The following is a 25,875-nucleotide window of genomic DNA, read 5'->3' on the forward strand; positions in this document are numbered from 1 at the left end:
GTAAACAGCCCTGGTCTTTTGAATCTCTCTTTGTCCAGAAGTTTCCCACTCCACTTTGGACTGAAGTACATCATGCTTCAGTTGCATGCGAGCACAACAGGTTGTTCCTAAGAGAAATTGCTGAAAAGAATAACAGCCACAGTGTTGCTATCTCCTCCATTGCTAGCACAGCAAGGGATACTAGTAGAAGAAGCTTCCAGTCTCATCATCATCACCACCACTCCCATAACCGCATTGGTCGTTGGGGCACCATCACTGATGAGCAATCAACCAATTGTCTCCACCCCTGACGATTGTGTGTCAGTGCTGGAGTCTCGGTGAAGTCCATTCCTGTCCACTCTTATATTGTCAATCCATCTCTTCTTCTGTCTACCTGTTCTTCTCTTCCCCTATACTGTCCCTTGGACGATGATCTTGGATAGGCCAGATCTTGTTACATGGCCATATCACTCAGCTTGCGCTTCTTCACAGTCGTCAGGAGGTCGTCATATGACCCAGCGCGTTGGGTGATGATGTTGCGGACCTCTTCATTAGTGACGTGGTTGAAGTAGGAGATGCCCAGGATTTTATGGAAGTAACTCATCTCTACTACCCGTTTGGTTTCATTCTCGAGAGATGTGTAGATTTAATCATTAGAATTGACATGGTGCTTTTCATCCATAGATCTCTCAAAGGCAAATCAGTATCATTACCCCGGTTTTACTGATGGGGAAACTGAGGGACAGAGAGGGGAAATAGCTGCCCCAAGCCGGCACAATAAATCAGTGCCAGAGTCTGGAACAGAACCCAGGCATCCCGGTACCCTATCCACTGCGCAACACTGCTTCCCATTAATGAGTTAACCAACCTATTAACCGGTCCTGAGATCTTCCCTTTGGCAGGAAAAGTTTGCTGTTAACAGGGACTGAACAAACGAGAAAACAGGATAATCCCATCATTCACCATGTCCATTTCAGCTCCCCTATTACTGGGCCAAGCCTACGTTACCACCGGAGTTCCAGTAGTCCCAGACTCCTGGAGTATGTAAACCTTTTATTCCTAAATATCTCCTTCTAAAAGAGGCTCATTCACAACCCCATAGTCCAGCAAATGACAATGTCACCAGAGTGACAAGGTGCGGGAGGCAATATCTTTTATTGGACCAACTTCTGTTAGTTAAAAAGACAACCTTTCGAGCTTACCCGGAGCTCTTCAAGTCTGTGTAGCTCAAAAGCTTGTCTCTTTCACCACCAGAAGTTGGTCCAATAAAATACATTATCTCATCCACCTTGTCTCGCTAATATCCTGGGACCAACATGACCACAACAACACTACAAACAATTATGTCAGATTAGCAGCCATAAAGAAACCAGCTGGTCTATTTAGTCCAACCTAAGGCTCTCAGTCATTAAAGGTAGCTTTCTGTTTAACGTCATTAGGCAGGAGTTTTCAAATGCCGCCTGTGACAAGCTCACCTGGTGCTTGTCATATTAGCATCTAGGAGTGATAATGAGTCTGGAGAAACCGATCAATAACGGAAATATTGAAAAACGGAGAGAACTAGGATCTTAATTCATAGCTGTTCAGGCCAGCCCTTCCAATATACAGATGTCAAATCCACTGCCTCCTAGAGCAGTCTGCACAGTTTAGATGTTAGAAAGTCAGATTTATTGTCAGAAACACGCCATAAAAGGTGTTTACAAGGAAATATCTCCGGCCATTACAATACACCAGATTACATTTTTTTTTAAAGAGTACAAGTAGCATTATATCCTCCGCAGCGCTCACAGAAGCTTTTTAGAACTTGCCAAGAAATCCTACCGGCTAGCATCTCTGAGTCTAGCTATCTTCTCTGTACATCAGTGTCACCCCAGTATATTTAAATCAATATGGGGTATCTATTCGTGGGAGGGAGGCAGTGTGCATACAGCTGGACTGGGAATCAACAGATGTGGGTTCTGGTCCTAGCTTTACCCCTGGCTTGCTGGAGGATGTTGAGCAAGTCACTTCACCTCCTTGAGCCTCAGTTTTCCCATCTATAAAATGGGGATAATGATGCTGCCCCTCTGTGTGAAGCGCTTGGCGATCGACTGATCGAAAGCTCTGTATAAGACCTAGGAATGGTTACGACTACTGGAAGCCGTTTTCTTTCAGCAGCAAAGTTGCCCTCTTGCAAATCATTATGGCTCCAAACCTACCATCAGATGCAAGGGTCTTTCTGCTCGGATCCGATTGCGGGATCAGGGCCTAATAGCGTAATGAAACGACATCAGTAGAACCGATTTTTTAAAAAAGTCAAGATTTTGGCCACAATTTTTTGCAAACTTTTTTGTTTTTTAATTTTTAATGAAAACGTGGCTGTTTTCTACAACCGGTGGCTAAAATAAAATTCAAAGTTTTGCTATTTAGATGAAATGTTTTAACACAACATTCTTTATGAAAGTTGTTCTGCCTTTTTCAACCAGTTCTAGTGACCCATCGGTGCATCTCGGCCACTTCTGCCAGATGGAAACCGCTCCACCACTCTCAGAAACTACTGGAAGTTCTGAGACATTCACATGCTACGCTGATTAACAGGGCCATGAATACCTGAATCAATCCAATCGTGGGGGCTCTTGGTGTAGGAGAAGCATAGTTCAATCACTGCTGCAGCTGGGAGCTAGGACTCGGAGAGGAAGGATGACCCAGAGGTTAGGGTACTTGCCAGAGACACGGGTTAGGTTCCCTGTTCTGTCCGTGTGACCTTGGACTCACGGATTCTTGGTCCCTCAGCTGTCGAACGGGGATCAGAGCACACCCAGGGTGTTTGAGGAGAAATACAGCACGAAGATTTTTTTTGAGGTGCTCAAATATAATAGTAATGGGGGTCACTTAAGTACTTGAGATAAAGCAACCGGTCTGGAGCCCTAAAGAGTCATGACTTTGTTACCTGCGTTGTAATAAGTCAGTGGCCACTCCACCAACTGCTGTCCCATTCCTCCAGGAGATACAACAGTTTACCAGTCCTCTGCTTCCTAGAGTGTAGCCAGCTTGTAGGCCTTTGACCCAGACCCTGTGGTCCTTCTTCACTTCTTTTTTTAAGGGTCCTGCTCAAAAGCCATTTGCAAATTCAAGTTCAGTTTGTTCATCCTTCGTGAACTCCTATCTCGCCCTACGCAGTTCAGCAATTTAGAGAGGCCATTGCTGGCTTAGCCGTAGGCAGATGGGGATAAAAGGCAGGTGTGGTCCAGGGACTAGGGCAATGGACTGCGATTCAGAAGACCTGGCTCTGCCATGAACAGGTGGGACCTTGGGCAATTTGATTCTGATTTATCCATTTGGTTATAAACGCTTTGGAGGCAGGGACAGTCTCATGTCCTGGGTCACCCAGACACGATAAATCATCCCTTCACCTCTCTTTTCCCATCAGGTATAATGATATTTACCTTCTTTGTAAAGCACCGTTAGGGACCAGGATGTAGGTGGTCTGGCCTAGTAGTCAGATCAGGTGTCCAGGCTGGGGAACGAAGCCAAGGGTCAGCACCAGAGAGGGTGAGAAGTCAGAGGCCGGGGTCAGAGCCAGGACTGGTAGCTGAGGATCAGAGGTGAGGTGTAAGGGCAGGAGGCGAGCAGGAACATGGTGGGAACAGGAGCAAAGGCAGGCCCAGGAGTGGAGCTGGAATCAGGAATAGGGCTGAGTGCAGGAAACAGGTACAAGCAGAGTCCCATGCAGCCACAACAGGGAACCCCTCTGTTGCTCTGACAAACTTCCTGTGCCTCCTTCTGGCTTAAATAGCGTAGTTGGACCAATCAGTGGAGTTGGGCAATTCTCCAATCACAGCTCCCGTGGGTGGTGCTTCGGTAGGGTTGCCAACCCTCCAGGATTGTCCTGGAGTCTGCAGGAATTCAAGATTAATCTTTCATTAAAGATTGTGTCATGTGATGAAATCTCCAGGAATACATCCATCCAAAATTGGCAACCCTATGCTTTGGCTGGGGCTGTTGTCCTAGTAGCTTCTCAGCCCAGCAGGTGTCAGTAGGCATTGGGTGGAGGCCAGGAGGCACAGCTGTCTGGGTACTTCCACGGGTTCAAGAGCCGGGACATCACAAGCACTTTGAGAGCTTTGGACGAGAAGTGCTAGGTAGCAGCTGGTTTCTATAATGACTAGCCTGGGGCCTGGTTCTCATCATTATCCTACGATACAGAGGCTCTGCTATTGTACAGCCTTAGACATCGCGATTCAGCAAATAATTCTCATGATCAGAAGCCAGGAAAGATGAATCTTCTGCGACAGACCCTCAGGTGGTATAAATCCGTGTCAGTGCCCTTGAAGTCAATGGGACAGATCCCCAGCCCTGCCAATGAGCCTAGCACCACTGTAGTCACTAGAGCTATGCCAGTTGAGGAGCTGGCTTCCCAGAGATCGTAGAAAGACCCTGCATTTTGGCAGCCCCTTTGCAAGGCGAGAGGGATTTATGCAAGTAGGCCAGCTCACGGGACCGATCTACCTGCACGTTCCGTACAGCCGATCTCATTAAAGGAAACAGGAATTAGTTTGTTCGCTTTGACGGTTTCAATCTGCAAGACCCGGCTCCTCTCAGAAGTGCAATACCCTCCTTATTAGACAGCCGGCAGAAAACGAGGCACTGCGAAATGTCTTCATTACACAGCCGCACCGGCTAAAGTACATTAATTTGATAAAAGATAATCAAGCCCTCCGGAGCGCAGCTAACAATGTAACCCTGAGCAGCTGCTGCCGGAGCCTGGCTCAGAGAGAATCCTGATCAAGCCCTGAACTGCTTGGTCTGATTGTAAAGGGTGCAGACAAGGGGCCAGGTGCGTCCCTCTGGCTCTCACGTTCACGTAAAACCTTTTCATTTCAGGCCTGCCCCAATGTCCACAAAGTCACTGGAAAGACCCATGGACTGGAGTGAGCTTTGAATAAGCTGGTAACCTTTAATGGGCTTTGGATTGGGCCCCTTATTAGACAAAATTAAACCTTGCACCCTCCAGTTTGCTGTGTCTTAACTACAGAGTCCCAGCCCAGGGAGGCTAAAGGATCTAATGGGCTAGAGACCACGTATGGTGGCCTTTAGTCCTGCCTCTGGGGATGATCCCTTGGTTCCACAGCTGCTGAACTCAACTCGATGGGCAAGCAATTTCTCGTCCTCTATCAAGAACGTTCTCAAGTGCAAAGAGAGCCGATGGCTGTGTCAGATATAATAATGAAAAACATTGCTATATAGACGCAGGTCAGGTGCTGGCTCTGGGAACGTTTCCAGCGCGTCCCCTAGTTTAGAATCACAAAATTCGGGCCAAAAGGATGGGCTTGTGGTTAAGGCATCAGACTGGGACTCAGGTGGCTGGGGTGAAGTTCTTGGCTCTGCCACAGACTCCCTGTGGGATCTTGGCCAAGTCACTTAGGGCCAGATTTTCAAGAGCTCAGGTCCCATTTCTGCACCAAAATAGGTGACCGCGTTTTTCAAGACAGCACAGCACGTTAGGTGCTGGACTCTTGAAAATCTGGGCATAAGCTTTCCAGTCGGAGATGCCTAAATGGAGCCAGAGCTCTTTGGAAAATCTGGCCCCAAAGGTGGGTGCCGAGTCCTTGAAACTCTAATTTTGCCGCACCTCAGCTCCCCCACTGTACAATTCCCCACCTCACAAGGAAGTTGTGAAGATCATTTCATTCCTGACTGAGGCCCTCAGGTACCCTAGGAATGGGGGTGGGGGGTCACATACATGCACAGACAGGGACCTGCACTGAAGGCCGTTCCTCGTGATGCAGGGTTTCTTGCTCAGTGTCGTTTCTGGGGAGTTGTCAAAAGGCTGCTTCTCAGGAGATTTGCCAGGGCAGCAGCGGGTCAAGGCTACGACAGCAATTGCGTCGACAGGCTGAAGTTTGTGGGAGTTGCAGCAGCATTTTGTAGAAGATGGTTCGCCTGCATACCCATTGCAAAGGCATGGATGGGTTGGCAAGTGTCTGGTTTTCGACCGATGGGCAGGGAGAGGAGTGGGGGACGGGGCCGCGAGGGAAGAGGTGGGGTCTTGAGGGAAGAGGCAGGGCAGGGCAGGGGAGGTTCTGGTGCTCAGTGTCCGGTTTTCACAAACTGGAAAGTTGGCCACCCTAGCATGAGCCGCAACTGCACAAATTAAACTGGTGGAGGGGTTGGAAATAGAGAAATTCCTCCCCCCGCGCTCTGCTCAGAGTTCTAGTCACCTTTGACGTTACATGTAGCTACAGCAGGTACACCGTTTCCAGGCAGAAATGCGACTTTCAAGGGGTCCTTTGAAGGCCCCAGCAACACATCACAGAATCCAGCAAGAAACAGGCCCTTGCATTCTGCATGGCCAGCACAGATTTTTCTGCAATTCACTCAGCTCGTTTCATTTTGTTTTAAATCGCCTGGATGGTTCCATGAAAGACGCAGCCCTTTGGTTTCTGGCAGGTTGATCAGAATCCACTGCTCGCTGCCCACCGAACATCACACACTTTCCTTTGTGGCAGCAACTGGCTGGTGGGGACGAGGTTGGTACTGCAGGAGAACCAGGTGCTGCCTTCAGGTGAGGAACACACGGCTGGCCAAGAGCTGGGCCATGCTACGCTTGTCACACACGACTGGGGATTTGGGGTGTCTGGTTTGAGACAGTTTGAAAGGACTTGATTTTCAGAGCATGATGAGCAAGTCCTCTCTGCACACTCGACCTTTCTAAGATGCCACCGCTTGGACCACTCACGGATTGAGCCTCCGCAAATCATGAGGCACTTTTCAGAAGTTTGGCAATTATGCCCCAGAGACTCAAAAGTATTTAGACACCTAACTCCCCTTGATTGCTATAGGGGTTAGGTGCTTAAATACCTGGCCGATATTGAAGAGAGATGTAGGAGATTTAAAAACAAAAACAAAAACAAAAAAAACCACACACCTCACACTGATGCCATAAGGTAACGATCCAGCCCCATGGCCTTCAAGGGAGCTGTGCTTATTTATACCAGCGGAGGATCTGGCCCCAAGACTGGCCCAAACCTCCCCAGAATCCATGAACTAACCACGCTTCTGTATGTGACAGCAGCGGAGATGCAGGAAAACTTATTAAGAAAAGGCTGAGAAAAAAAAATACATGCAGATTTGATGTCTAATTAGAAAAATACTAGGAAATTGGTGTAAGCCGGATAATCTTCTCTTTTCTGACAGCGCCGGCCAAGCTGTCCCATTTCAAGGATGAATAGCTGGGAATATAAATCTGATAATTGCAATGCTGAAAATGAAAATCAAATTGAAGCCATCAGAGGATCCTATTTTAAATTGATTTAGTCCACGGACAAAATTTCCATCTTCCCCGGCCCAGGATTCCTCTAGAGCAGACTGCTGGATGGCACAAGCTGTCGTTAATGGCGGAGACACACTGCAGCTGGATGAATTGTCCTACTTAAAGAGTCTCTGCTTTCTGCTGCCTCTTCCCAGGACCAGGGTTCCACACAGTCCCAGCTGGCTAACCACCAAGCGCAGTCCAACTGGCATGTTTTGATGGTACCAAATCAACGATTTTCCGAATTCTATTTTTTGCAGGAAATTTCAAAAGTTCAACTTTGCGTTCCAGCTTGGGGAAGAGGAGTCCCCCAGTCTACGGGCCACCAGAGCAGTGTTTCATCCCAGGCAGAGCAGGGACTTGACGCCAGGTCTCCCACATCCCAAGCTGGTGGCCCTAACCACCAGCACATATGTGCGTGCACACAAAGTTCTGTTTTCACAAAAGCATTCAAAAGATTTTGGTTTTGATCTAATGCTGCACCTGGGTAACAGAACGGTCTCCCTCCGGCCAGCTCGGCTAATTGCCTCCTTGGGTCTCTTCCTTCTCCACAGCCTGACCCTCCTCCTCTCCTCCTGACCAGCAGCATAGTGGGCAAGGATGGAAAGACCAATTTCAGCTCCGATGCATCACTACAATCCTATCCACTACATGAAGGAAGGATTTGGCAGATTTTGCAACAGAGTATGGCAGCAAATGTTGATCATATTAAAACGCCTCAAGGTTTAGTGCAGAGACATTTTAAATCAGCACTGAACCATGGCCGGCCAAGCTGGGAACTGGAGCTCGATTCCCAGCCAGAATCTCTCACCAGCTGGTCTTGTAGCTATAAAGGCAGCACCATTCAATCCCTGAGCAGGGGGGCATGATCCTGAGTTCTTCCAATAAGAAACAGCAGCTCCTTGGAGGTCCCATCCAGTCCTCTGCCCAGTCAGAAGAAAACACGACAACCCAGGACGGAGGACCAGGAAACAAAGAATTTGTTGAGGGACAGGAAAGAATATTTTAGAGCTCTGGAAATCTTTGGTAATGACCCCTGACAGCCTCTGGGTTGCAACCCCACCCCCCAACCCCATCCCCACTCCTACACCTTCCAAGCAAACGTGGGTCAAAGCGCAGTTGCAAGCAGAAACCATGTTTAAGCTGGTGGTTTGGGCTGAGTTTCACCTTGACTTGAATGTGCCCAAACAGAATGTGTTGCATGAACCCTGAGAATTTAAACCAAAGTGTCCCATGCTCTAGAAGTTCAGCCTGTAGAAGATTGGACAGTCGGATTTTCTGAAGTTCTCCTATGTCACATAGATGCAAGTTCTGCTGGAGGTCAGTCTCCAGCTGTGTCTCAGAGGACGACTACAATGGAGCTGGAAGTACAATTTCCAGGTCACGCCGACACGCTCGAGATAGCATGCTAAAAATAGCAGCGTCAAAGCCACGGTACGGGGAGCCAAACTGCCTCAAGGGAGATCCCATCTGAACCCTGGGCATGGATGCAGGGCAGCTAGCCACTCTGGCCACCGCCGCTATTTTTAGCGTGCAGCTCAGAACAAGTGTACGGGCAACAACACTTCCAGCTCCAGCCTAGACACGCTCATGGGCACTTTTGAAAATCTCCCCCTGGAACATGTGTCTGAAGAATGCAGCACTTCCCCTGTAAGTGCCCGGCCACCACGGTGCTCAGGGAAGACCCTCGCTGTACCAGAGCTGACGGCCCCAGTGGGCAAACAGTTTGGCACTGGGCAGCAGCAATCTCTGGCCCGATGGCGGTCTCTGCACAGCTCTCAGGGCTGATGCTTCTGCAGAGCAGAGCGGGTAGGCTGGATGCCCGACATTTGAGCCTCAGGAATTATTCAGAGAACAAGCAGGGTGGCGCGCGCCAGAAGAGCACGCGGCATTTGCATTTCTTGAGAAGGCTTCTTCCTGCAGACTGAAGGTTGGCACCAAGGCAGCTTCATAGAATCATAGAATATCAGGGTTGGAAGGGACCTCAAGAGGTCATCTAGTCCAACCCCCTGCTCAATCAGATATCGCTCTCCCAACCCCATTCCCCCACGTCAATATTCCTTTGCTCATCCCTTCCCCTGCGGATTAAAGTGAACCTAAAACATCAGTTCAACAGAAGGATCCCGTGGGACTGGGAAACCTAGCCGTTCCCACCAGCTCCTGTGCCCAACCGTCCACTCAGGGGCTTGCTCCTGTCAGGCGGGAAGACAGTCAGGGAGCGTAGGGGAGGTGCAGGAAGTCTTGTAACCTCTTCATTCATTATTATGCCTCCCATGCCAGCTGTACCATGCAAACAAGACAGGGAGGAAGGATGGTATCTGGGTTCGGCTCAGATCTAGGTTCAGAGATCTAAGTCACTTAGGCGGAGATCTTCAAAGATACTTTGGCTCCTACCTCCCACTGAATCCAATGAGCCTCACTAGCTTTAAGGATCGGGGCCTTAGTTCTCCATCTGTAAAATGGGGAAAATATGTTGTGCCCCTTCCCCCACCCTCTGCCTGGCCTGTCTGCATAGATGCCACAATCGCCACCATAGAACCTGGTCTCAACTGGACCTCTAGGTGCTGCCACAGTGCAAATGATACCCAAAGGACTGGCACGGTGTTCCCCTGTTCCCCTCCCTTCCCGTTTGAAGGCTGCGCTGGATTTCTGGACCTCAGACTACAGCGGGCTGCCAGAGGCATTAAAATGGGACTGAGCTGGCGGCAGAGAGCCCCGACTCTAGGACTCATTTTCCTCCTCTTGGTCCATGCGAGCCGGGATTCATTCCGGTTTTGGAAGGTTCGCCCATTGGCTGCTGCACCCAGAGGATATTGGTATTGCAGAGAAGGACTGAGATGTCACCCTGAGCTTCAGCTACGGGAGGGGGGAGAGGGAGCAACACCTGGAAAGGAACAGGACTGTACTTCCTGCGGGATTGTTCGTCGCTGTTCCCCTGAAGAACAAAGGGCAGAACCCCAACAAATATAAATCCGGGTCACTCCACTGAAATCAACAGAGCTATACTGATGTACCCCCGCTAAGGAGAAGGCCCAGAGCCTTTAAAATGCTAAGTGGTGATCTCCCCTAGAACAGCTCCTCCATACATGCACCCCAAAACTACCCATGTTTCCACACTGTCTGCTCCCCCTTTCCTCCCGGGATCTCTGCTGCCAGGCACATCGCTGATGGCAGCTGCCCCTGGAGCCTTCTTGGGTGGGGTGAAGACAGAAGGGTCGAGTGTTTGCAGTCACTGGTTGGGGATAGCTGGATTCTCCCTGCGTATGGGGCTGACCCCCAGCCCCGCTAGCTGTGAAGAGTGGAATCTCCTATTCCATTGCAGCTTTGCTGGGCGAGGGTTGGTGGTCTCACCTCTTGCTGATTAGCAAGAAGGCAGCCGGCTTGTCGGGAGGCACAGGCTGAAGGACCTGCGAGGTTTATAGACGGAGGTGTGGAAAACATGTGGCTGCCCTACGGTGTGCGTCCAACAAAGGGGCAGGTGTAGGCTGTTTAGACTCCCCAAGCGCCACGGCTCGTTAAGTAACAAGCCCTCGCTAAACCCATTCAATGAAGAGGTTTGTTGGCACAGACCAAGTCCAGATCCTTGGCTCCCCTTCCAAAGACCTGCAACACCAGCCACCAGTGCTACGCTGAAGGCTTTCGTGCCCACAGGCTGCACCACAAACTGCATTCCAGGGTTTGCAATAAGAACTCCCGATGCTATTGCCGGCGGGCACAACCGACAGCGCAGAATCTCTGCTGAGGGCACCAATTCTAGCACCATCATTAGCGATAAAGACGTAGGTTACTCCCATCTGTGCGCGGATTCTCATCAAGAGTTCATTTATGTGTGTGTGTGGGGGGGGGGTGACTTCTCCCCCCATGTACCTTTCGGATCTTTGGGCCTGGCTAGAGATCAAGCCTGGGCCAACTGCTCTGACACAAGCCACGCAAAACTCTCAGAAGCTCAGGGAACTGCGTCACTTCCCAGCACAGCTCGCTGCCCAGACACCAGAGCCAGAGCGGCGCCCGTCCCAACATCCACACTACTCACGACAGGGGGGCCAACAGCGAACGGCATGAAAACAGCTGTTCGGCGCCACAGAACACTCAGAAGAGGATTCCAATCCAGCTGGAAAACACACAGGCGGGATGGAGACAACCAACATGTAGGAATTTGACAAGACAAAGCGTAACGACCGCCCTCTTTACACAAAGCCCATGCTGGGGATCTCCAGTCACCACAAGGACTTAGGTGGTTGGATTTATCCCAGAGAGAACCTCTAGTATCATCCCCCATTCCCCGTTTCCAGTTTTGCAGACGACCAGGTCATCTGCACACAACACAGCCCACGGCCTTTGCCTCTGAAACAGCAGGTCCTTGCTGTCGGAGCTAAAGGAAACCCTCCGTCAGCCATAGCAGGGCTCTGTGAGGGAGACGGCCGCACCTAGCTAGGCCTCAAGCGTTTGCACCGATGAGATGGGTGTCGGCTTGGCAGGCCTGGAGACTGGAATTCTGTGCCAATAGAGTCAACGACAGCAAGCTTCCCCCAGTGTTCTCCCCATCGCCTTGTCCCCTCTGTTCAGGGCTGAGGGGACAGGGCGATCACACCGGACTTGTCTTCACTGCAGAATTCACTCACGTGTTGCCCCCGACTTGAGTCACACACACACACACACACACACACACTTCACTCCAGCTGGATGGCACCAGAGGGGGGTAGAGGCTCAAACCCAAGTGAGCTCAACGGAGCCATTTTGAACGCAGCCACTCTGGAGTGCGGCCCCAGCCTAGTGTCCTGCAAGTGCTGCAACTCCTCCAACATCTTCCCCCGGTTCCCACCGTGCGCCCGGAAAGACAAGATGAATTCGCCCACAATTCGCTGGGAAAACTCCTGGCTCAGCTCCCTGCAGCGCTAAGAACCATGGGATATGCCCCCCACCAAGTCCTGGCACCACACACGAGTGCAGCATCAGCGTGGATGGGTAATTTGAGTGTAGTCAGCTTGAATGAACTCCGCCGTAAAGAGAGACCTAGTGGCCAAGCTTAGTTAAGCCCAGGCCTTTGCTGTCACTGACCACAAGGACAGACGGATCTCTCAACAAATTTCAGCACCTGCCCGACAGAAACCTAATGCAACCAGACTAGAGCTGGTCAGGAATTTTTCAATGAAACATTTCTTCACCATGGAATGCCGGTTTCTCAAACCCAAAACATTTCCTGCGACAGAGATGGTTTCAAGAGAACTTTAGTCAGGAAGCTCTCTCCTGTCCAGAATGGAATTCCGGCTCCAAACACCCTCCTGCCCACGCAGCCCCATGGTTATGGCGCTCACCTGGGATGTAGGAGAAAAGGGGAGAATCACGTTTAGAAAACCTGACCTACGGGGAAAAGTTAAAAGGTCATAAGAATGGCCGTACTGGGTCAGACCAAAGGTCCATCCAGCCCAGTATCCTGTCTACTGACAGTGGCCAATGCCAGGTGCCCCAGAGGGAGTGAACCTAATAGGTAATGATCAAATGATCTTTCTCCTGCCATCTATCTCCACCCTTTAACAAACAGAGGCTAGGGACACTGGGCATGTTAAGTGTTGAGAAAAGACGACTGAGCAGAGACCTAATAACAGTCTTCAAATACATGAAGGGCTGTTATAAACAGGGCTGTGATCACTCGTTCTCCGTGTCCACTAAAGGTAGGACAAGAAGTAATGGGCTCAATCCGCAGCAAGGGAGATATAGGTTAGATATTAGGGGTATAAGCGTAGTTAAGCTCTAGAATAGGTTACCATGGAAGGCTGTGGGATCCCCATCACTGGAGGTTTTCAAGCACAGGTTGGACAAACACCTGTCAGGGATGGTCTAGGTTTTCTTGGTCGTACCTCAGCGCAGGGCCTGGACTTGGTGACTTCTCAAGGACACTTCCAGTCCCATGCTTCTAGGATTCATGTGACCGAGAATTAGGTTTCCCACATCCCAGCTGAGGGCCCGACCCCCACTATTCCAGGAGGGGGAGCCGTCTGGTTCGTCATGGAAAACGTCGAAAGCCTGCGGGGTTCATCCCTATGCCAAAGCAGGTATCCTAAGAAACGGTGTAAGTCCTCGTGGCTGGGAAAGCCATTTCCTGCCCAGCTCAAAACCAGGGCCCAGAGATACATGCGCCACGTTGTCCGCCGGGCGCCCCAGCTGAACCGGCCGACAAAGCTCGAGAGAACACAGTACCCGTCGGGCTGCAATGTGCGCCTCCTTTTTATTCCTGCGCCTCCAGATGCCACAATATATACAGATGGTTTTATTTATACACGTAATAATATACAGAATTAGATTTATATATTTATATATTCACACAGACACACAGACGCTCACGGATGCGCCCAAGAGCTCAGCAAACCTCCTCAGCCCGCAGGGAGGGTGCTGCTCCCGACACACCCCAGAACGATAAAAGAACCCCCCAGAAAACGAGCTGGTTTCTCAAGAAAAATCATCATAAATTTGAAAAAAGTCTTTAAAAAAAGGGGAGTGAGGAGGGGTGTTCATTTGTTTGGTAAATGGAAGAGGCTGCCCCCCTCCTGAGCAGCGGGCAAGTCATTCCCTAGGTCGGCCTGGGACGGTAGCAGATACAATCCCAGCATTCCCCGGTGCAGGCCGCTCCGCATGGGGCTTGGCATGAGTCCGGAGCCAGAGTTAGCCATCCTAAGTGGTGCGTTGTGGGTAGCGGATGCTGTCGACGCTATAGCATCAAAGGGACCTGCCATATGAGAAGAGTGCTGTCCGTCTCGCTGCAGGCCGGCAGTTTGCTGCTGGAGTTGAAATTCCGATAGCCCCGCCCGCCGGAGATTATGGCCACCGAGGAGATCTCCTTGCGGTGAGCGTCCCGGACGCATGGCCTGCTCCGCACCCAGACGTCCGGGTCATCGGCCATTTCGTAGATGGAGCCGTCCTCCTCGCTGTGCTCCAGGGCGGTCCCACCTGGCGCCGGAGGGGCCTCTTTCACCGAGAGCAGCTGCCCGGGCAGGTGGGAGGTGGAGTGGAGACGGTACTGCAAGAGGATCCCCTTCTTTCTCATCTCCCTGGCCGGGGGCTTGTCAAGGGCAGATGGCTCTGGAGACGGGCTGTCCGGCTTCTCCTCCTGGCCGCCCTCCTCCTCCTTGTCGTTCTTCAGCACGTCTGGGGCCAGGGTGCTGACGGCCACGGCCAGGAATTCCACGGGGCCACAGTGGCCGTTCAGAGAGACCATGCCTTTGCCTGGGAGAGGAGCGGGGAGGAGAGCGAGAGAGAGAGGTTTTACTAACAGTAAACGCTTCAGAAAACAAATCAAGTTCACGCCTCATAAATATTTCAAGGCTCGTCTGCCGTGTCCCGGTGGCTTCCGGCTGCCTCGATAACTAGAGCACGTTATTCTGAGATGCACAGACGGGCCCCGAGCTCTCCGCTCCTCGCCGTTAACCCTGCGCCGGCCAGGAGAGCAGGGGCCAGCGCGCTCAGCCCTCCGCGCCGTGCATGAGCAGCATAGCAGGCCCAACGGCTCAGATCCTCCTCATTTCCACTGAAATCATGAAGAGGACCTGGGCCGACGTGCTGCGTGTGCCCGCTGGGTCTGGCTATGCCACACCCAGCCTTTCCCATCTTAGCCAATGGCTCCCATTCCACCCCCTTGGATTCTACCTATGGTCCCAAGTCCCCTCCCACTCGTGGCCCCTGGAGCTCCCTGACTACATGCTGAGCCCCCTGGCCCCCCGCGCTGCGAATCAAGGTTCCTATTAATGGGGGGGATGCTGGGAAGTCCCAGCGGCTGGCCCTGAAAGGGAAGCACAGCAGCCCACCCGCTGTGGTCGTGACGGAGACAGTTTTGAGCCAGCGACGGTAACGCGTCCTCTCTCGGGGATCAGATGGTGCCCGAGTGGGGCTGTTTGCTGACATTTAGTAACACCTGCTTGGGGGGGGTGGAGGGGCAGGGGGGAGAGATAGAGGGGAAATACAGAGCGTTTCCAGCCCGGGTACCCACAGCTCCACCAGGGCAGCCCAGTCCTGACGTGCAGCCCTTCTAATCCATCCCTGGAGTATACCATGCCCTCTCCTTCCCCAAGTGCAGCAAGGAATGACCCTGGCTCCCAATGGCTGCTGCCTGAGATAGGACCCAAGGAGTTTCATTTTGGCCTTTTGCCCCACGTGTCCCATGCTGGAAGGGGCTGGGAGCTCCGACGCACATTAAGGTCTCCTCCATGAGCACCCCAGTGTGGGCCACAGGGCAACAGACCTCTGTGGTCCCATTCAGCTTGTCCAGGGCTCAGCCCAGGGAGGGACCGTGCCCCTGAACACAAAGCAACACCCCAGGACACTGTGCACCTGAGGGCCATAAGAGGGCACAGAAATGCACTGGCGCACCCATGTGCTGGGAAGGGGGGGGGGGGGGTCATGCAAACACATGGATAAATACGGGACATTCCAGAACAACCAGCGCTTAGGGCTTCCAGTCCTGAGACCCATGCATGTGCCAACGCTTCCAGCAGCACAGCGCCCTCTAGCAGTGGGTCAGGGCATCGATTTACCGCCGGCACAGAGCGTTGCTTGAGGCCCCGGCGCCACCTACGGTGGGGCCTGGGGCTTTTCTGGGAGGCGTCCCACCCCAGCACTGAGCTGCGAGATCCCGGCGTGAGCTGGCGGGTGGGGGGGAGGTGGAAACACGCTCCGGGGCGAGCGAAGCAAGCTGACAAAACAGACGTGCTAGCCCAGACCCCGCAGCACGACAGGCTGGATTTCCAGGGCTGCGTTTGGTCTCGGCTGGGATCTGCGAAGGAATCCAAGGGAGAGACGTGTCCAAATGCCACGGCCATGCCATGGGACTTGGAGGGCCATGGTCCCTTCGCCTCATTTGCAAATAGAATAGAATAGACTATCAGGGTTGGAAGGGACCTCAGGAAGTATCGAGTCCAACCCCCTGCTCAAAGCAGGACCAATCCCCAACTAAATCCCCAAATGTCCACCTCAAGGATTGAACACACAACCCTGGGTTTAGCAGGCCAATCCCAGTTAGCGTTTTGCTTGCCCTGCGGGACGTGCGAAGGAGCCAGCCGCAACATCTCTGCAGTCCCCCAGCGATTCTCCACCAACCCCCCGGGTGCTGCTTAACCCTAGCTCGGCAGGAGTCCACCAGCACCAACGCCGAGTGGACAATCTCCCTCTTGGACCAGCTGAGAACCTCCTGCTCTGCCCAACTCCCAGGGGCGAGACGTACCAGAAGAGCAGACTCACCCGTGATTTTGGGGATGCCTTCCAGCCTAGGCACTGGCAGTAACACGATGATGCCCTGGTCCGTGCCAACCCACAGGAGCCCCTGGCAGATCAGCAGGCTGGTGACACGGACGTTCTTCTGGCCTGTTGGGAGAGAGTAAGGAGTGAATGTCGATCTGCCCCAGGGAGAGGCTGCGGGCACTCCGATAGCAGCAAACTTGAGAGGCCGCGGGCTTGGGGATGAGAGCCAGCAGGATGCCAAGGGGCACTGACTGGCGCCACAGGACTAGGGTCGACAGGAAGCCAGATTCCTACACACTGGTGAGCAGCCTTCCATCAGGCAAAGGGGGATTGGCACGAGAGGGGCTAAGGATCTGGCAGAACATGGCACCAGCAGGGGATGCGGAAACGGAACAAGGGACGGGGGGAAAGCAGAGCACCGCCTGTGCCCACCCAGTGCCCTGGCCCAACCATGGCTCTGCCGAACAGCTAGGGCTAGCAGACACCAGAATGCAGCGCGTGGCGAGGGCCCCGGTGCCGGGCGCTGGCAATCTCCTGGCACCGCTTTGAAGGCGCGATTCCAGAGCCATGTTTTACATTCTGAATGCATGAGTGCCTCTCCTTTGCAAGAACAGAATACCCTGTTGTTTCTAGGCACGGACAATGAGACGGATAATTCGCTGCCATGAATTAACATGTTTTTGATGTCAGTCCAGATTAGTTCTTCCCGCATGAGCAGCGCTGCGCTGTCTTTTCACTTTAGCGGCAACGTTCGGGAGAACAAGGAAGCGGGAGCGGGCGGCTCAGTGAGGATGCCTGTCTCCTCTCTCCAGTGCTGACACACCTGAGGAAGGATGGAGGGCTGGGGGGGGGCAGGGGAGGAGGCCCTAGCAGAAAGAGGGATAGGTGGCAGGGCGAGACGCCATAGGGGAACCCAAACAGAGGAAGATTTCTCCGCCCCACCTGGGGCCTGGTCCAGCTGGTAAAAATTCACCCTATGCGATCACTGCACGGAGGGGCGGGGGGGGGGGGAGCTGGCTCATATCACACACGTGGGGGGGCAGGGCTCCGGCAAGTCACCCCGCAGGGCAGGATGAATAACGAGCGGGATGTTTAGTGCACAGTGCTGGGATGTACAAGCCAACCAGGGTCCCCGTGCTTGTGAGGGAGAGTCTCCTGGGGAAATACAACATGCCCCCCTTTCTCTCGGCCCAGGACAGGGTGCCTCACAGGAATCACTCCGCTGCCCGTCTCACTACCCCCGCCCCACTCCAGGGCCTGGGGAGGAAGTTGCAGGCTGCATCTCGGGTCTTGGGGGTGGGGGAAGAATGGCCATACTGGATCAGACCAACGGTCCATGTAGCCCAGTGTCCCATCTTCTGACAGTGGCCAATGCCAGGTGCTTCAGAGGCTATGAACAGAACAGGGCAATTATCGACTGATCCATCCCGTCATCCAGTCCCAGCGTCTGGCCGTCAGAGACTTAGGAATGCCCAGATCACGGAGTTGCCGCCCTGCCCATCTTGGCTAATCGCCATTGGTGGACCTATCCTCCATGTACTTACCTAGTTCTTTTTTTTGAACCCAGCTAAAGTTCTGGCCTTCACAACACCCCCGGCAACACGTTCCACGGGCTGACGGTGCGTGGTGTGAAGAAGTACTTCCTTTTGTTTGTTTTAAACCTGCTGCCTAGTCATTTCATGGAGTGACCCCTAGTTCTCATGTTATGAGAAGGGGTAAATCATACTTCCTTATTCACTTCCTCCACACCATTCATGACTTTACAGCCCTCTATCACATCCCCCCTTAGCTGGCTCTTTTCCAAGCTAAACAGTCCCAGGCTTTTTAATCTCTTCTCAGCTGGAAGCTGTTCCAGACCCTTAATCATTTTTGTTGTCCTCCTCTATACCTTTTCCAGTTCTAATAGATCTTTTTTGAGATGGGGCGACCAGAACTGCCCGCAGTATTGAAGGGATGGGCGTAGCATGGATTTATATGGAGGCATTAGGATATTTACTGTCTTATTATCTATCCCTTTCCTCATGGTTCCTAACCTTCTGTTCGCACTTGCCTGCCGCTGCACATTGAGTGGATGTTTTCAGAGAACTCTCCACAATGACTCCAAGATCTTTTTCTTGAGTGGTAACAGCTAGTTTAGACCCCAGCATTTTGTATGGATAGTTGGGATTGTGTTTTCCAATGAGCATTACTTCGCATTTATCAACACTGAATTTCGTCTGCCATGTTGTTGCCCAGTCACCCAGTTTTGTGAGATCTGTGATTCCTCGCAGTCCGTTTTGGTCTTAATTATCTTGAGTAATTTTGTATCATCTGCAAACTTTTGCCACCTCACTGCTTACCACTTTTTCCAGATCATTTGTGAATATGTTGAACAGCACCGGTCCCAGTACAGACCCCTGGGGATCTCCTCTCTCCAGCCTGAAAACAGATCATTTATTCCTACCCTTTGTTTCCTGTCTTAACCTTCCACCGATCCATGACTCGTTAAGACACTGCTTGGTTTGCTTAAGAGCCTTTGGCGAGGGACCTTGTCAGAGGCTTTCTGAAAGTCCACGTTCATGATGTCCACTGGATCCCCCTTGTCCACGTGCATGGGAGGGGAGGTGGGAATGACCCTGAAGCAGAGGGGTGCTGTTATCCCAGCTGAGCAAAACAGCTGCTTCATATCTCAATGCCCCCCTGCTATTAGTGCGGGCGCAAGGATGCCAGCGGACACCCTGCCCTGTCCCCAGTGAGGACGGCTCCCACCAGAGAGAAGACAATGCCGGTTGCAGGATGCGGGGTGGAGGAAGGGAGAAGGATTATGGGTGCTACCCAATGTCTTTCTCCTTCCCCCTGCCCATGCCGCTGCTACTGCTGCTCCTGGAGCCGGGAGCTGACTCTGCTAGAGCCAGGGGCACTGGCCGACTGGCAGAGGATAAGCGCGGCCACAAAGGCGTCCCGAGCCCTGGGTGGAGCCCGCCTCTTCAGACCCAAGCTGGAGCCGATGCTTTGTCCCTCGATTGTCAATAGTTCATGTCTGTTTGCCCAGGAAGGAAGCATGGAGCAGGCAAAGGATCGTGACCCCCAGCGGCTCCACACCAGGGGCCTTGCATGGCTGGAACGTGGAAGAGGCTTTGGGAGAAATGAATTAACCATGGCAAGTTATTATTACATAGGGGGGTCGCGAGCTTCCAGCCTCCACCCCAAACCCCGATTTCCCTCCAGCATTTATAATGGTATCAAATATATTAAAAAGTGTTTTTAATTTATAAGGGGGGGGTCGCACTCAGAGACGTGCTGCGTGAAAGGGGTCACCAGGACAAAAGTTTTCAGAACCACTGATCTAGATGGACATCCCCGCCTACGTCGTCTCCAGTTGAAAAGCAGCTACCGGCTTCCTGCAACCAGGGAGCAACATGTACCTGGATTCCACCCTCGGCTCTGCCACTTGAGCTGGGCTGAGCCACACCCACTTCTTCTACACGGTCCTGGGTGCCAGAGAGAGGGCAACCCCCTCCCCCCCCCCCCCCGTCACCAGAGGGGGCAGGAAGAGAGAAGCCCTCCCAGGTATAAGGAGGGGCGGGGGTGGAGCAGTGTCCAGAGGCTGGTCTAGGCCAGGGGGATTAGCACTGTCTGTAGCTAAATAAGTGCTAACCCCTCATGCAGCCAGACCCCACTGACACCTCCCACACTGGGGGTCCCCCCGGCCCGGCTACACCAGGGAGATCCCCCCCCCGCCCCCAAGTATGCACTGGGCACAGGAGCACCAGCAGGGACCGAGGCCCCCGGCTACGTGCAGTGGCTAGGGAGGAGCAGGCAGCCCCGCTGAACTGCGGGAGGGCGCCAGAGCAGGGCAGGTGGCCACCCACCATTCCCAAGCACTGCAGGAGAAGGGCAGCTGCTCCGACCCCTGTGAAGGCTCGGCCCCCAGCCTCCCCCCGCCCCCTGCCTCGTGGGGACTGTTCCCAGGACACATTCGCGCCAGCGGTTGTCCACCGTTCCCTGCTCCCCGCCTCCTGCTAGGCTCCCACCATGCCCAATCCATGATCGGCCCCCTCCCCACCCCTCTAGGAGCTAGTTCGCAATTAAACCGCATCACCTAATCGACCAGTAAAAAAAAAAAACAGAACAAAACAAGGAGTGGCAGCGGAAGGAGACATGAGAGCTGTGTCCCTGAGCCTCAGCGTCCCCTGGCACCCTTTGTTCATCTGGTCTATTTAGACTGTACGCTCTCTGGGGCAAAGGCAGCCAAGCGAGGCCACTATTCTGGTTAGGGGTCTGATCGTTCTTCGTCACTGTAATAGTTCTACCAGAAGAAACATTTACCAACCCGAGCGTGGACATAGTTACAGTGATACAGCGGTGACAGCGTGGCCCAGTGGCTAAAGCACTGGGCTAGGACTCAGCTCTATTCCCGGCTCTGCCACTGGCCTGGGCAACTCACTCTCTCTCCCCCCCCCCGTGCCTCAGTTTCCCCATCTGTAAAATGGAGATAATGGTACTGACCTGGGGCTTTGAGGTCTGCTGATGAGCAGTGCTAGATGAGAGCTAGGGCTTAGTAGTAAACGGTTACATCTTATCCCCCCTTCTTGTTTGGGAATTAGCAATATCAGTATAATTGTGTCCACACTGGGGATGGACCTGCTTGAACTATACTGGTATAGTTTAAAAAGGTTCCACTTCCTCGTGCAGACAACGCCTAAGCATCTATGCTGTACCTAGGACAACGGAGCCCCGATCTCCGGTGAGACCTCTTGGCACCACCGTTACGCCAATCCCATTAATAAGATCCTTAACTCCTCAGGGCTCTTTTGCTGGGCTCCCCCTCCCGCTCCAAGAAAGGAAAAGCAAGACATCAAAAAAGAGTAAGATTTCTAATGGCAAATAAATATTTTATCACTGCGACTTAACACTGCGGCGTTGGATTCACCGAAGCAATATATCTGCAGAGCTACAACGTGAGAAAGCCGGGGCTCTCCACGAAGACTTTATTAATGACCTGTCTGGTTAAAAAGGATGAGGGAGCTTAAGTTCAAAAATGCATTAATGCCAAAACACTCACTCTCCCAGGAAGAAAAGGAAGTGATCAATTTTTTATCATGCCCTAAAAAAAAAAAAAAAAAAAAAAGACACCCACTTACACAACTACTGCCTTTATTACTAATTAAACAATTACTCCTGTTCGTCGCTGGAGTGAGGGGTGGGGCCACGGCCCTTCACAGCCCGCAATTACGGTTCAGACATTCCCAGAGCTGGATCAGTGCAAGACAGCAGCTTCGAGCAGTTTTACCCTCGCTGCACTAAGCGTCTGCATTAGTGCCATGGTGCCGGGGGCTGGAAAATGGGCAAACCCCCCACGTAGAAAAGGCCTTAAAAGCCAGCTTTGATTCTATTTTCGGATTTTCTATAGCCGCAGTATCTGAGCCCTAGAGGCTCAATCCACGAGAACTATTAAATCAGAAACTGCCCCTCCTTGTTAGTCTCAGCAGAGGCCAAGGGATGAATGGGGCATAAACCTCTCATCCTTCCAGGAGCTCAAGTCCTTCCAGGTCAGGATGGTTAGCGGGGGGGTGGGGGTGGAAGGGGAGGACACGACCTATCGCTATTCTGTGGATAAATACAGAACTTCGCTCTCAGGGGCGGAGAGCTCACAATAGCCTCTGTTTGGGAGTCAATCCCCCCAGACTGCATTTCTCATCCTTGCAGCCTACTAAAAGAAACCCTTTAGCACTGAAAAGCATTCGCATGACAACAGGATCTTTGTTTCCACAGAGTTCACCAGCTCCTGACTTCTCATCAGCCCATTAGACGTGGTTAGTTTTTGCAAAATGGCAAACGGTTGCCTTGAAAACAACCGAGGGCATAAACATACGTTTGCAATTTGGAGAGGGGTGGGAGAAAACGGAAAGAATTGCCAGATGAGCTAGGGAGAAGCGAGAGATCCTGTTCTATGTGCAAAAAGAAGAACAGGAGTACCTGTGGCACCTTAGAGACTAACAAATTTATTAGAGCATAAGCTTTCGTGGACTACAGCCCACTTCTTCGGATGCATGTGGACGACGCTGGTAATAAAACGATAGCAAACGGATGAGAATGCAGAAGAGGGGATCTCTGGGTAGAACTTCCTCTGGGAGGGATCAGTAAAGGATTTTAAGATCTAGTGCCTTGTCTAGATTAGGGAAACTTGCAGTGCTGTTAACTACAGCAGTGTGCAAACTTCTAATGTGTGTCCACTGCAGCAGTGCAAAACTGTGGCAGGCACGAACTAATGTGACAGGCCCTGGTGCAAATTCCAGTTTGCACCAGGGTAGGGTGTCTGCACTAGAGGTTTTCACCAGTGCAACTGTACCAATGTTATGACACTGGTGCAGTTTTCCCGGGCAGCCAAATACTAGGACTTGGTCTGTGGCTTTTTAACAGTGCATGAGAATTGTGCGCTCACAAAAGATGCCAGTCTGACAACCAAAGAGACTCAAGTTCTGCATGTCTTGAGCAGGGACCAGACCAACTTTCCCCCCGGCTGCCCTCCCGATGTGCCTCACCCCGACATGGGGGGGACCGGCCCTCTCTCGGGATGAGGCTGGACCTCAGTGGATGACTGTGCACGACTTGACTTCTCTGCGGAGGCTGCCAAGAAGTGAGGGCGGTTCCACCGGGACCCTGACACAGCCCACAAATCATTTCCCTCTGCGCTGAACAGCCTTCCGCAGGGCAGGCGTTTGGCATCACCAGTGTCTTCATCAATTTTAAATGCGACCGAGTGAAGTAATTAGGCCACATTGATACTGACAACAGCAGAGCGTTTAACAAAGCCGAAACAAACGAAGCTATGCTTGTCATAACACCTCCCTCCTCCACAGACCTCAAAGCACTTGACAAAGGTGGAGAAGGACCACGAGTCCTATTTTTAAGCAGGGGAAACTGAGGCACGGGAAACATTCCCTAAACACTCAAGGTCGCACCGTAAATAAATGGCCGAGCTGGGACATAGAACCGGAGTCTCCTGAGTCGGACTGAAGCCGCATCTGCTCCGCAGAGTCACTAACGCCGCAAGGAATGCAGAGTTTGTGTGCAGCAGACAGGTGGGGCTTTGCAATGGAGCCTTTCCTGGAATGCAAAGTTGGGGCCGCTGGACCAGGGAAAACCAAGGGCAGCTGAACAGTGACACCCCCCCGACCGGCGGGCACTAGCACCGCAGCTCTTCAACAGCTTCCTGCAAATCCACAGCCTCACACCAGCTCCGAGGGGGCAGCAAATAAGTGCCATTCCCATTTTATAACAGGAGAAGCCAAGGCAGGGCATTTGTGGCTTGGAGCAGGTCACTCGGAGGGAGACATGTCAGAGCTAGGGTCAGTACCCGTTTCCAGCCTCCTAGTTCTGTGCTTCGACCACAGGGCTACCCCCTTGTATCAGTCAGGACAGGCATTTGGGATCATCTTGCCTTCTAACGGCTAGAGGACTTGCCAAGAATCCTAACGCTGCTGTGGGCTTGGGGATAAATGGCCCCGAGTCCCCCTCTCTGGTTAGCTGCTGACCCCGGCTCTAGCGAGAGAGTGTACAGTGAAAGGTTGTTCCCGCACAGACGTGCTGCTGGGGGGCAGGGACCAGAGACAGAACAACCCCCTCCCCGAGGGAAGGCAGACGAGGGATGGGCAGCTGCACCACACGAAGGATCGCTCCGGTCATTCTAATCTGGAGGACCAGGCCCCTTTTCAGACAGTCCCTTGCTGGGGTGCAGTCCTGGCCCTTTAAGAGTCATCCTAGAGAATCCACCCCACAGGCAGCTCCCTGAGTTGCTGTTTGAAAGGTAAGAGGAGAGAAGGGGCAGAAGAAATTTAAAGGGCCAGGCCTGTCGTTTTAACACAGCCTTCTCCTCCTCCCCTCCCCACAATGCTTTCATAGAATATCAGGGTTGGAAGGGACCTCAGGAGGTATCTAGTCCAAGCCCCTGCTCTAAGCAGGACCAATCCCCAGAGAGATTTTTGCCCCAGTTCCCTAAACGGAACCCTCAAGGATTGAGCTCACAACCCTGGGATTAGCCGGCCAGTGCTCAAACCACTGAGCTATCCCTCCCCCCTTTGCAAGGGTGAGCATGGGCAACAAGGATCCATGCTCAGAAGGGGGGATTTCTCCCCCCATCTCCTACACCCCACTTTCCCCCCTCCCCCCTCCATTCACCCTTCCCGCCCCCTCCCTCCGCCCTCCAGCAAAGCAGGCTATAAATACTCCGCAGACATCCAGCAGCGGCTGGGGAGGAGGCAGAGGACGACGACAGCCGTAGGTGTCAGTCCAGAAAGAGGCCTCATCTGTCAGGCCGCTGGTAAAGCGGGGAACAGCTTTTCGAATCACCAGCTAAGATCCCAGCCAACACGTGGCAAGAAAGATGCTTCCTCGTCGCAGCAGCATATGCAGGCATCAGACAAAGGCCGTTTCCCACCGCAGCCGTCGCAGCCCATCTGGCTCCATTCGCCGGGCAATTAGCTCAAGTTCTGCAGCGTGTCCGGCCCACACAATAAACACGGCCCCTTCCCAGCACTGCTTCGGGGCCGAGGCAGGGCTCGGGACAGAGAAGCTGCCAAACGGCTTTTCCCCCTGAATGCAGGGGGTTGTTTATTTCAAGGGGTACATGTTCCCCCATTCTCCCCAGGGAGGGTGAGTTTGGCCCAGCTGCTGTGTGCATCCTGCACGAACGGGACGCTCACAAAGATTATGGGAGCAGGGTCGGGAGGGGTCGCTTCTCTGCAGATCTGCACCCCCCTGCCACGACAAGCTACCGATATGCTGATCCTCATGGAAAATCTGCCTCATTTCCAACACACATCCTGGTGATCGCGTGGGTGGGATGCGAAGGCGGAGAAGGCAAACTCCTCTCCAGCCTGCAGCTACACTGGTAAGATAACCTGGCCCCGCTGGAGGGGTTTGACTCAGGCAGCGTCTGGCCATCTGTACAAAGCAGTGTTGGTTCAAACACAGCAGCTAGCTCAACTGTAGGAGGTGTTACCGGACCCGTTAACCCCCACAGGGGCATGCGCAAGGGGTGGGGGGCAAGCAGGGGCACAGGGCTCCCCCCAATCAGTGGGAGCACAGAACTCCTCTGGGGCCAAGGCAGGGACAGCGAGCTCTGGCGAGAGATGACAGCCCCACCAGCCCCGAGGTGAACCAGTTCCTCTGACCACGCGGGGGGCAGTAGCAAGTTTCTCCAGCTGCGGGGGGCACAGAAAATGCCCCTCCAAAAGCAGCCAAATTTTGATTCCTGTGCACGCCCCCGGACAGGATGGAGGAGAGTTTGGAAAGGGAACCGACAATGTGGAGAAAGGGAAGTGGAGAGGAGGCATAAGGCAGAAAGGGTCTAGAGTGCAACAAACTGGTGTGCGCGCACCACTGCTCCCTAGTGG

General features: G+C 52.8%; 1 protein-coding gene across 17 annotated transcripts in view; it reads right to left on the bottom strand.

Moving 5' to 3' along the window:
* Positions 1-13,477: 13,477 nt before the first annotated feature.
* The window catches only part of ARHGEF10L (Rho guanine nucleotide exchange factor 10 like), a 195,690-nt gene continuing 183,292 nt past the window's right edge, over positions 13,478-25,875 (bottom strand). For all 17 annotated transcript variants that reach the window (XM_065575085.1, XM_065575083.1, XM_024111244.3 and 14 more), the window contains 2 exons: positions 16,499-16,621; positions 13,478-14,491 (listed from right to left, as the gene is read on the bottom strand). In XM_065575085.1, the coding sequence (XP_065431157.1) occupies positions 13,977-14,491; positions 16,499-16,621 (638 nt within the window). In that variant the 3' untranslated portion in view covers positions 13,478-13,976. The remainder of the gene's footprint in view (positions 14,492-16,498; positions 16,622-25,875) is intronic.

Source organism: Chrysemys picta, chromosome 21 (assembly GCF_011386835.1).
Source record: "Chrysemys picta bellii isolate R12L10 chromosome 21, ASM1138683v2, whole genome shotgun sequence".
Lineage (NCBI taxonomy): Eukaryota > Metazoa > Chordata > Testudines > Emydidae > Chrysemys > Chrysemys picta.